This window comes from Puma concolor, chromosome C1 (genome assembly GCF_028749965.1).
Source record: "Puma concolor isolate L17-30 chromosome C1, mPumCon1.1.hap2, whole genome shotgun sequence".
Lineage (NCBI taxonomy): Eukaryota > Metazoa > Chordata > Mammalia > Carnivora > Felidae > Puma > Puma concolor.
In genome coordinates, this window is record NC_141674.1 from 93436461 (window position 1) to 93449102 (window position 12642).

Consider the following 12642-nt stretch of genomic DNA (forward strand, 5'->3'; position numbering starts at 1 on the left):
GAATGTTATTTTTACAAAGAAAGTAAGATGAAAGTATTTTGAGAAAATTTAAGGTAATCTGTAAAATATCATTTGTTTTACTATTTATTCCTATTTTTTTTTAACAGATGTGTTGCAGGGGAGAGGAACTAGACAAGCGCATTTTACAAAGTTTCTTTGTCATATAAATTCATTTAAATTCCTGAAAAACCTACCAGTTCCATGGAATGTTGTGCCAACAACACGAACGCAGCTTGGTACTCGAAGATCCCAAAACCTAACAGTCTTATCTTGGGAACCAGATGCAATCATCCAGCCACTCCAGGTATAAAGTGCTAAAATATGCCCTATAAAAGATCATATACTCAGTTATTATGGTGAACAGTACTTTTCTTAAACACATTCAAAGCTAGGTACTCATTATTAGACATGTGATGGTCTGGTTAATCAAATACACTGGGTAGTAGAGACTTTCCATATATATCAAATATACTGGCAATGTTCAAAACACTAAAATTCAGTAAACTGCACAACATCAAAATCATACTAAACAATCTTGTTACTGACCATTTCAGGATACCATAATTAGTACTGAAAAAAATATTATCATTTGAAATTATGGCAAATTATGGCAAAGCACAGGATCATGGTGTTAGAACACTGGCTTTGCAAGAGGCAGACCTGAGGTCTTATCTCAATTCTACCATATTCAGCTGTAAGATATTGGTCAAGTCATTTTGCCTTTTCAAATTTTGTTTATTTCATATATAAGATGAAGATACAACTTCCTGCCATATAAGATTATTGTAAGGATTAAATTATGTGTATAAGCAAGGGATTTAGCTCACAGGGAAATGTTACCTATTGTTACTGTGTTGTTATCTAAAGTCCCCAATTAAAACTTTTAAAATAAAAATTTCCTGTCTTGAAGAAGTCACTTTTGATAAAATATACCCCATTAATGAAAATGCAGAGAGGGAAAAAGCACAGGTTGAACAAAAAGAAAAGTAGCATCTGAAACTATCACATACCGGTATGTCCACTCAGAGCATGCAGGCCCTGTCCTCTTTGACAATCAGTTGTATAAATGTTACAATCCCCTGCTCCAGCACTTATTAAAATAGCTCCACCACTTTCTGGGCCTTCCATAAATGCCAAGTCTCTAATTGTCCCATCATGCATACTAAATTCCAGATCCGGTCCTGAAACAACAATAAGAATTAAAAAAAAAGATGCTGCTCAACTTACTGTGATAATTTGGTATTGCTAAACTGTCTCAAAACTAAGCAAGAATAATGGTAGAGAGGAGTGGCTTATATTTTCATGTAGGGATAATACTATTATCAATTTCATTTTACTTAAAGAGCAAAAAACTTCAAGAAATCAAAGTACTGATTCAGTTATCATCATCCTTAAAACAGCTAGAGACTTATCCTCTCTTTTATGCCAAAGAAAAAGAAAGAGAAGACAGGTACTCTCTGGAACATATTCATTAATGCACTGCTGGTAGTTATTTAAAAGTTATCTTTCCTTTTTTTTTTTAAATGTCTATTTTTGAGAGAAAGTGAGCGTGCGTCTGTGGGGGAGGGGCAGGGAAAGAGGGAGACAGAGAATCCCAGTTTCCTCACTGTCAGCACAGACCCTGATGTGAGGCTCAAACTCACAAACCATGAGATCATGACACAAGTCAAAATCAAGAATTGGAAGCTTAACCGACTAAGCCACCCAGGCACCCCAAAAGTTATCTTTCTGAATAACAATAATTTTCTAAGAATTAGACAACACTGATTAAGAACTTACTAAAAAAGAATAATGCCTTATGAATGCAACTAAGCAATTACAAGAAAACTCTAAAGGCTATATTCTTAGATTTTATTGAAAATAAAACAGAGATATATCAAAGAACATAAGGAAAACATTAAGAATACATTAAGAAACATTAAGAACACTACTGCTTACATACTTGGGACCTACCTGTTGCATTACAAGTCTCTGCATTGAAGGGCAGCACTTTAACATATTTGTCATTTGATCCTGTTGCTAATAACTGTCCACAAGGACTCCAGGCCACACAGTAAATGGATCCTTTATGATGTTTATTCCTTTTAAAACGTACCACTGGCTGCTTAGGGATGTCATGTGCACTAAACAGAAACATTACAGAAAGACATTTCAATTTTTTGCTTGCCAAAGTTAATGAAATTCTACGTTATGATTGTCTTGAGGGAGGGAGCAAAAAAGTGTATCAGACAACATGTCAATAACAATCTTCAAAATCTCAAAGCAAAAGAAATGAATTTAAAGTGTATTTATTTATTTATTTTTTTTAACGTTTTATTTATTATTGAGAGGCAGAGAGAGACAGAACATGAACATGAGAGGGACAGAGAAAGAGGGAGACACAGAATCCGAAGCAGGCTCCAGGCTCTGAGCTGTCAGCACAGAGCCCGATGCGGGGCTCGAACTCAAACCGCGAGATCATGACCTAAGCTGAAGTCAGACACTCAACCGACTGAGCCACCCAGGCACTCTGAATTTAAAGTATGTTTAAAATTGAAAAGTAAAATTATAAACTATTATTAGACTAACCTAACTCTATTTCAGACCACATAAGGAACAAGATTATTTTTTCAAAATTCTTCATTTCACTTGGGGCATCTGGGTGGCTCAGTTAAGTGTCCGACTTCAACTCACGTCATGACCTCACAGTTCGAGTTTGAGCCCCACGTCTAGCTCTGTGCTGACAGCTCACAGCCTAGAGCCTGGAGCCTGCTTTGTATTCTGTCTCCCTTTCTCTATGCCCCTCCCCTACTCACGCCCTGTCGCTCTCTCTCTCACAAAAATAAACATTTAAAAAAATCTCCATTTCACATATTTTTCATAGATTTTAACTCAGAAACACAGAGGAATGAAAAAAAAGAGCTACTAAATCTTCCAAATTCAAAAAACATATATTAATATTATATTAAACATATAATATGAGCAATTGGCTGGGGCTGAGGGAATGCAAGGGATGAATCAAAAAGAAAGGAGGCGAGAGTTCTTTCTAGAGTTTAAAATCTTACAAAGGTTGGGGTGCCTGGGTGGCTCAGTTGGTTAAGCATCTGACTCTTGATTTTGGCTCAGGTCATAATCTTGCTCTGCTCTGGGCATGGAGCCTACATGAGATTCTCTTTCTCCCTCTCCCTCTGCTCCTCCCCCATGAGCCCATGAGCATGTACACTCTCTCTCCTGCTTTCTCTCAAAAAAAAAAAAAAAATCTTGCAAGGGTCGATGTTGTCATGACTACCCACAAACAGTAAGGCAAGTGTAAGTGTTCTGGTCCAGTACAAAAGTACAAGGCCTTAAAGGACAGGGAGAATTTTTACAGAAAAAGATGACAGCAGAATCACTCCAGTGAAGATAAAATATAGTATGGCAAGTGCCCAGCTGCAGACTGAGTGGGATGGACATGGTAGGTGAGGAGTTGCAGGCACAGTTATGGAAGGTCCTGAATGTCATGCTCATAAGTTTGGCCTTTAATGGGAGTCAAACATTGGTTTAGTGGAGTAATAGATCTTACCTGCATTTTAAATTTTTTTTTTCAACGTTTTATTTATTTTTGAGACAGAGAGAGACAGAGCATGAACAGGGGAGGGGCAGAGAGAGAGGGAAACATAGAATCGGAAACAGGCTCCAGGCTCTGAGCCATCAGCCCAGAGCCTGACGCGGGGCTCGAACTCACGGAGCGCGAGATCGTGACCTGGCTGAAGTCGGACGCTTAACCGACTGCGCCACCCAGGCGCCCCTTACCTGCATTTTTTTAAAAATTTTCTTTTTTTGAACGTTTATTTATTTTTGGGACAGAGAGAGACAGAGCATGAACGGGGGAGGGGCAGAGAGAGAGGGAGACACAGAATCGGAAACAGGCTCCAGGCTCTGAGCCATCAGCCCAGAGCCCGACGCGGGGCTCGAACTCACGGAGCGCGAGATCGTGACCTGGCTGAAGTCGGACGCTTAACCGACTGCGCCACCCAGGCGCCCCCCCTTACCTGCATTTTAAAACACAGACTAATAGTCAAAGAAAAACAAAAATCATATGACTTCACTCATATGAGACAAAATAGATGAACATAAGGGAAGAGAAACAAAAATAATATAAAAACAGGGAGGGGGACAAAACAGAAGAGACTCATAAATATGGAGAACAAACCGAGGGTTACTGGAGGGGTTGTGGGAAGGGGGATGGGCTAAATAGGTAAGGGGCACTAAGGACTCTACTCCTGAAATCATTGTTGCACTATATGCTAACTAATTTGGATGTAAATTTTAAAAAATAAAAAATAAAATAAATTAAAAAAAAAATAAAACACAGACTAACACTAGGATACTAAAAATTTCATTAGGTATGAGGGGCGCCTGGGTGGCGCAGTCGGTTAAGCGTCCGACTTCAGCCAGGTCACGATCTCGCGCTCCGTGAGTTCGAGCCCCGCGTCGGGCTCTGGGCTGATGGCTCAGAGCCTGGAGCCTGCTTCCGATTCTGTGTCTCCCTCTCTCTCTGCCCCTCCCCTGTTCATGCTCTGTCTCTCTCTCTGTCTCAGAAATAAATAAATGTTAAAAAAAAAAAAAATTTCATTAGGTATGATGATAACATCAAGTCTGTAAGAACTGGAGATTCATCCTAAAGGGTGAAATGACACATCCAGGATTTACCTTAAACTATTTTAACAAAAAGGATAAAGCAAATATGACAAAAATCTCAACAATTACTGCACTGCACTGTACTGACATCTAATTTTGTGTGTGCTTGAAAAGTTTCGTAATTAAAAACAGAAAAGAAGACTGATAAATTGCCAATACCTAGAAGGTACTTAATATTGATCTAGAAAATAGATCAGATCAAAAGATTTTCTTTTCAGTTGCACATTGAATTCATGGCCCAATAAAAACATTTTATGACAAAAACTTATAAAATTAATTGACAATTCTGATGTGTATTTCCTAAGCATTGAAAATAAAAATTTTAATGTTTAATAAAGAGAAATAAAAATTAAACACTAGTGAATGGCAATTCTGAAAAAAGAACTAATATAGCTAAATTAAAAACTAAGGATTGACAGTACAAACCATCTATCCTTACTTACCTTGGATCGATTACTTCTGGATAGGCACATACTCTCAGAGTTTTTGAATTTGAACCTACAGCATATAAACCACCACCTGGATGAAAAGCCACTGCTCTAACAGCTTGTGTGTCTTCTAGGGTGTTAATACAAACAAATTGTTTTTTTGATTTGTCATCCTATGGAAAGAATAAATATGAAAGTCATTCTATGAAAAAAGCGAATTTAAAAGAATTCCTCTTTAGTCCATTTTAAATTCATCTGAACTGCATTATTTATCACTTTATGTGATAAATAAATCACATATAAATAAATCACACATAAATCACTACCTACAATCACATATTCTTTTAAATGGCAAATTCAAATTAAGCCAAATTTTCCTATTTTTTGTTGCCCATTGCTAAATTCAGAGAGCACATAGACATTCAAGTTTTTCTTTGCTTACTATGACAAAATATAAGACTATGCAGTTAGTTACCTGCCATATAGTTACCTTTAACTATCAAGAAAAAACATAGCCCACATATATAATTCTCACAAAGTTAACAGAATATCATTTGTGCTTCTAAAAGTAGGAAGTATAAAAGACTATTATTCAATCCACTTGGGGGTTGGGGGATAGTTTCACTATCTCTAGCAATGAATACTTTAATATTTCAAATTGAAATTATAAAATACTCTTTTAAAATTGTGAAAAGGATTTTAATCAGAACATTTAATTTGAACCTCATTTTTATTTTAAACTGTCAAACTCTGTCCTCTATTGAGGAAGGTAAGTTGAAGCCTGGGTGGCTATATAAAAGCTTTCGTGACTCCTGCTATTAGTATAGTTTGAAACTACCCTGCTACCCTGACTACAATGGACTGGACCTGGAACAGGGACCTCTAGACTAGGTGTGGTCAACACACCTCACCAAATCCTGTCTTTGGGAAGTACAGATGTCAAGTACACATACAAAGGCAAATGTCTTCCGCTCTGGTTGTAACCTGACAGCTCTAGGACCCACAGTCAGTGAAGAGATCGTGCCTCTTCCTACACAAACTTTTATGTCTTCATGTAATACATCCTCATGGGGGAATAGGGGAAAAACTTGATAGATCATACTATGTCTGCCTTATGTAACTGAATTCATTTCTTAAATTATTCATTTGAGGGGCGCCTGGGTGGCTCAGTCGCGTAAGCATCTTACTTTAACTCAGATATGCTTACAGCTCAGAGCCTAGAACATGCTTCAGATTCTGTGTCTCCCTCTCTCTCTGCCCCTCCCCTGCTCATATTCTCTCTTTCTCTCTCTCTCTCTACCTCCCTCTCTCTCTCAAAAGTGAATAAACATTTAAAGTTGTTTTTTTTTTTTGACATTTATTTTTGAGAGACAGAGAGAGACAGAGTGCAAGTGGGAGAGGTGCAGAGAGAGGGAGACACAGAATCCAGAGTAGGCTCCAGGCTCGGAGCTGTCAGCACAGAGCCCAACACAGGGCTCGAACCCGCAAACCGTGAACCGCGAGATCATGACCTGAGCCGAAGTCGGCCCCTTAACCAACTGAGCTACCCAGGTGCCCCAAAAGTGAATACACATTTTTAAAAATTTTTTTAAATTACTCATGTGAATTTATTTGACTAGAAATGCTATATTTCCCATTGATCCACATATAGGAAATGTGACCGTCGAACAAATAGCATTGGTAGATAAGAGAAAAAGGGAGAAGAATGACTAACTGATTAAATGGCCTATAGCACACGAATAATAATTACAAAGGGTTGCTTTAGAATAGATGTAGCAGAGCCACCAATTAACTCTATGTGCTCATCTGCAGTGTTTAAATTTGTAAAAAACTTGTTGCTATTTTTAAAATATATTTCAAATAAAAATCTACATTCCTACAATTTCTTGAAAATGAAAAGAACTAGAAATACTAGATAAGCAGATTTCTTTGTGCAAGCGAAAAATATTCTTATGTGCTGCTTATCACAACCATAGCCAACTTTATTCATTTATGTTATCTGGCCCATAAGCATCTGGAATAATGGCTGTGTTTATGGGGTTAAAATTTGAACTAAGAAATAAGATAGAATGAAGTTATATAGTAATTAGGTAAGGATATCTGATTCCAAAGCAAAAAAAAATAGCTGCATTGAAGATAAGCCCAAAGGAAAAACCAATAATATCTAAAGAAATTAACCACAAGGTTCAGAGAATAGTGCACAGGCCCAACTCAGGAGCCCAGATTGCTACTGGACCATTAAAATGAATACTTGCAAGTATTTTCTGAGGCAACCTCTTCACTTAGCCCAGTGAATGTTCAATTACCTTGAGACAAATAACAGCATTAATAATAATGATTATTTCTAAAAACACTTCTATGAATTGAGAATTCCTTAGCAAAATTTGCAAGTATATATAAAAATAATGATGAAACCTCCTTCCCCAAAGTATTACCTCTTCCCCTCTTGACCTTGATAGATTCCCTGAAGAATCTCCAAGAGGTGGTTTAATGACCGAATGTTCTGATGAGCTGTATGAATAGAAATTCAAATAAAGTTTACTCTGAATATCAAAACAAACTGAATTAATTTATCCTTTCAATTTCCAAATTTTTTTTGGCAAACGACCTGCACTGACCCCAGTCAAAGTTACGCTCTGAAGCCATTTATTAAGAGATTCTGGACTCAATGACACCAAACACCATTTTAAGTAGAAGTGAGAAGTCATTCTGGAAAGGAGATTGAGTCAAAATCCATAAATTTTATAGTGAGATGTCAAGTAGTTTTCTCCTGCTAAGTTTTAGAATCCTGGATGCTATGCTTAAATGCTACCCCAGACAGGAACTTAGATTGTTCTTTAGGAACATTTTCTCTGGCCCAAGAGAAAAGACTACAGAAACTGACAGTTTCAAGTCCTACAATAAAACAATGTTTCTCCTTAATTACTTTTTGCCATGTTCCATCTACGTCCATAACCTTCCAATTGGCTTTTTTTTTTCTCCATTAATGCTGCACTCTTTATAGACAGTCAAAGGTTTCCAGATAGTTTAAGAAAGTCTACTATATAAAAGTCAGAGACTAGGGGCGCCTGGGTGGCTCAGTTGGTTAAGCATCAGCTTCAGCTCAGGTCATGATCTTGTGGTTCATGAGTTCTAGCCCCACAAAGGCACACCAAAAATGAGGCAATTACTGTCTCCATGAAAAATAAGAAGTTATATGTAAAGAAAACATAATCATATTTATTATATCACACAAGTCAGGTATCACATTACGTGACCATCAACATTGAATACTGATTTAAACAAAAATTGATACATATTGGAAAGAAAGAGTAGACAAAGTAAATGTATTGTGGGTGAGGAGTATGGTAGCTAAATCTAATTAGCAGGAAGTCAATGGATAATAAAAATAGTAACAGAACTATGTTATTTAGAAATGTGGAAATATATAGCAAAAAAACCCAGCTAACTGGGTTGAAAACGGCAGCCTACCAGAAATTGAAATCATAGATAAAGATGGGTAAGATTACCTTCACGTGCTATTTGTCTTTTTAAATCATGTATGTAGGTTACTTTAATTAAAAAAAAAAAAAAAAAAAAAACAATTTTAAACTTTGAGTTCTAGTGTTGGGAGTGCAAAAATAGAGTTGTTGAAACTAATAAGGAAGCAAATATTAGATGAACTTACGCTTTTATATATAAAACTAGAATTTTTCAAAATAAAATAATAAAAATAGAAAAATAAATAATTTTTATTTTTAATAAATAATAAAATAGATAATAAATTTAAATATTTATATTTAATAATGAATATAGACTATACAGTCTATATTTATATAATAAATAATATATAAATAATAAATACTAAATAATAAATATATATTTATTTAATAAATAATAAATAATAACAAAACTAGAACTCTTGATACAAAATTTATAAAGCTAATCTAATTCCTATAAGCATCCAAAGGCCAAATGCAAGTTATCCATTTTTAAATGAACCACTCTCAAAGGTGTTTAATGTTGAGAATAGATGAAAAAACTCCTATGGGGAATTTAAGAACAAAACAAATGAGCAAAAAGTGGGGGGGGGGGGGGGGGGGGGCAAAAGAAAAAAAAGACAAACCAAGAAACAGAATCTTAAGTATAAAGAACAAAGTGATGATTACCAGAGGGGAGGTGGGTAGGGGCACTGGTGAAATAAATAGGTGAAGGGGATTAAGGAGGGATTAAAAAAAAAAAGAATAGATGAAGGAAATGCTCCTTAACTATTCCCATTGCATAAATTAACACTTGTTTACTAATGACAGCAAGATAAAACTCTTCCCTGATTAGTGAAAACATAAATATGCAAAATGCCTTCAATTGCTGTAACTGCCAGAACAGCCAAGAGTGTCTTGCTGCAATCATCCCAACATGTTATAAAACATCTTGTGCTCTCAACATCTGTTAATTAAATATTATTTGTTGAAAGGTACCAATGGCAAGAAAAAAGAAAACCAGGGAGAAGATAAAACTGTAAGATCTTTGAGTAAAATAATGTATTAAAAGATAGAATTTTCTTGGTAGTGATGAGAAAGCAAAAATAAAAACAGGAGAAAAAAGACTAAGAAATTTAGAAGTTAGTAGAAAAACATAAAGACGGATTAGAAAAAGATTCGGTAGGTAATGAGCTCTAAAAATTTTTTAAAAATTTGTCTATTGAGAGAGAGAGAGGAAGCCAGAGCGGGGGGGGGGGGGGGGGGGGGGGGGGCGGTGGTTACCAAGCAGGTTCTATGCTATCAGTGTCAAGCCCAACAAGGGGTTCGACATGGTTGATGACAACCATGAGATCATGACCTGAGCTGAAACCAAGAGTCGGACACTTAACTGACTGAGCCAACCAGGTGCCCCATGAGCTCCAAAAACTTTTATTTGTAAGGCTCCAAAGAGAAGTTCAACTTTTTAGGCTTCCATTCATTAGCAGGAAGTTAATATTTCCAGGTTTTATAAAGTACTTACATTTGGTTTCCACTAGAAGGTGACTCCTCAAGAAAAGGTATGTGATTTGTTGATCCAGGATTACGAGGGGTGCTTGTATGAATATTTGAAGCATCATGTGTTAATCTCTGACTAGAGTCTTGGGGAGGTGTAGCAAAACTAGTTACAGAAGAATTATTAGATCCATTGCTTTTGCTCCCATTACATTGCTGGTTGAGCACTGATACCTCATTACCAAGGCTATCCATTCCAATATTTAATTCACCAAGCTTCTGAATGGACCTATAAAATAAAACAGTGCAATTATATTTAAAAAAAAAACTTAATCACATTCCTTTTTTTTTAAATTAAGTAAAGTCCACACCCAGTGTGGAGCTCAAACTTAAACCCCAAGATCAAGAGTCACATGTTCTTCTGACTGAGCCAGCCAGGAACCACAATCATTCTTTCCTTTTTTTTCTTTTTCTTTTTCAGAAAGAGAGAGAGCATGAGTGGGGGAGAGGGGCATAGGAAGAGACAGAGAATCTCAAACAGGCTCCATGCTCAGTACAGAGCCCAACATGGGGCTTGATCACACGACCCTGAGGATCATGACCTGAACTGAACTGTCAAGAGTCAAGACACTCAACCAACTGAGCCGCCCAGGTGCCCCACATTCTTAACATATAGATTATTAGAAGTTTGAGAAGGCAAATACATGCACATGTAATATATATATATGAAATATATAAATGGTAATAGATAAATGGTAATTTTTTTGTACTAAAAAATTGGCTTAAGACATAACCAAAATACCAAAAGAAGATCCAAATTTTCCTAAAGTATGCCACTGTAGAAGGATATAGGCCTAAAAGCACCTTTTACCATAACAGCAAGAAAAAAAAATCTGTTTCTTCTCCAGTATAACTGGTTTAATTTTCCACTTAAAAATTAATTTCCCAAAATAGTCAACAAAAATATCACCACTACCAAAATTTCTCATCAACAAAACAAATCATTTTCATTTCATCTCTGTAGTTATATCACATCAAGTAGGAAATGTATGATTAGAGTAGGCCATGACGGAACAGTCAAGTGGCATCCTATTATTCACATATTCAATCTACACAGACTCTCTGACAGGCTCTGATCTAGGTACTAGAGGGATAAAAGAGAAAGCAAAGCAAGTGAGCCTCAAGGTCTTTCCCTCATCACAAGTCTCCCTACATCAGGATAGACTGACTTCTTTTGTTGGACTCAGGGCTCCAAAGAGCACAAAGAGGAAGCTGACAAGCTCTCTTAAGACTGAGACCCAGAACTGGCCCAGCATCACTTTTTACAGCTTAGATTCAATATGAGAGAGGAGTCACAACGGGTATGAATTCCAAGAGGTGCTGTGGTTTATTCTATTTTGAAAGTTTTCCTACATTAAACACTGGCGTGCGCACATGCGTGCGTGTGTGTGTGTATGTTTAGGGCTTAGAAAAGACTTTTTTTTTTTTTAATTTTTTTTTTTAACGTTTATTTATTTTTGAGACAGAGAGAGACAGAGCATGAACAGGGGAGGGGCAGAGAGAGAGGGAGACACCGAATCGGAAGCAGGCTCCAGGCTCTGAGCCATCAGCCCAGAGCCCGACGCGGGGCTCAAACTCACAGACCGTGAGATCGTGACCTGAGCTGAAGTCGGAGGTTTAACCGACTGAGCCACCCAAGCGCCCCAGAAAAGACTTTTAAAAAGTAACTCAATATTATTAAAGGAACTGCCAGCCATTATTTTTTATGTTAAAATTTTTAACTAGGCAGCATTTTCCAAATTGTGTTCTATGAAACACTAATCCTGTGAAATGCTCCTCATAAAAAATGAGTCTGAGGTCAAGTAAATTTGGGAAGTGCTAAGTATAAAGAGTAAAATGCTAACATCATTTTGACTCTCTAAAGTGGTGAGGATGGGGATGTGGCAGAATATGCCTCTAAGTGCCAAATCAGCAGTGCCAATTATTAGTATTAGAAGAAACAAAATATCAAGAAGTATAAAGTAGTGACACAGTATGGTTAATAAAAATTCTATCATGCTTTAGTTTATTTTCTTCAATAAGATATATTATGTAACATGACTCATTTCTTTCCCTCTGTCTATGCCTCTTGGAAAAAAGATGCAAAATTTAAATCTGGAAACTATGCTCTATTGCTAGAATGACTTGAAGAAATACAACATTAACATTTTAGGGAAAGGATATTTTATTTTATAGATTCTATCTCTATTCAATTTGTCCATGGTATTAGGTATTTTAAAGTTCTGGTACAGCGGGGCACCTGAGTGGCTCAGTTGATTAAGCATCTGACTTCAGCTCAGGTCATGATCTTACCGCTTATAAGCTTGAGTCCCACATTGGGGCTCTGTGCTGACAGCTCAAAGCCTGGAGCCTGCTTTGGATTCTGCGTCTCCCTGTCTTTCTGCCCCTCCCCTGCTTATGCTCTGTCTCTCTCTCAAAAGTAAATAAACATTTAAAAATTTTTCAAAAAGTAAATAAAGTCCTGGTACAGCCTCAGATATATGAAAAAAAGGATTGAATAAAATATTAAAGGGTTAGAAAAGAATAGATAAGAGAGGGCCAGG

General features: G+C 36.7%; 1 protein-coding gene across 6 annotated transcripts in view; it reads right to left on the reverse strand.

Annotated features, from left to right (window-relative positions):
* Positions 1–12642, reverse strand: part of WDR47 (WD repeat domain 47) — a 72336-nt gene that overhangs the window by 14577 nt on the left and 45117 nt on the right. For all 6 annotated transcript variants that reach the window (XM_025934913.2, XM_086717738.1, XM_086717739.1 and 3 more), the window contains 6 exons: positions 10068–10328; positions 7523–7598; positions 5103–5260; positions 1954–2123; positions 1011–1181; positions 195–326 (listed from right to left, as the gene is read on the reverse strand). In XM_025934913.2, coding sequence (XP_025790698.1) covers positions 195–326; positions 1011–1181; positions 1954–2123; positions 5103–5260; positions 7523–7598; positions 10068–10328 — 968 coding nt within the window. The remainder of the gene's footprint in view (positions 1–194; positions 327–1010; positions 1182–1953; positions 2124–5102; positions 5261–7522; positions 7599–10067; positions 10329–12642) is intronic.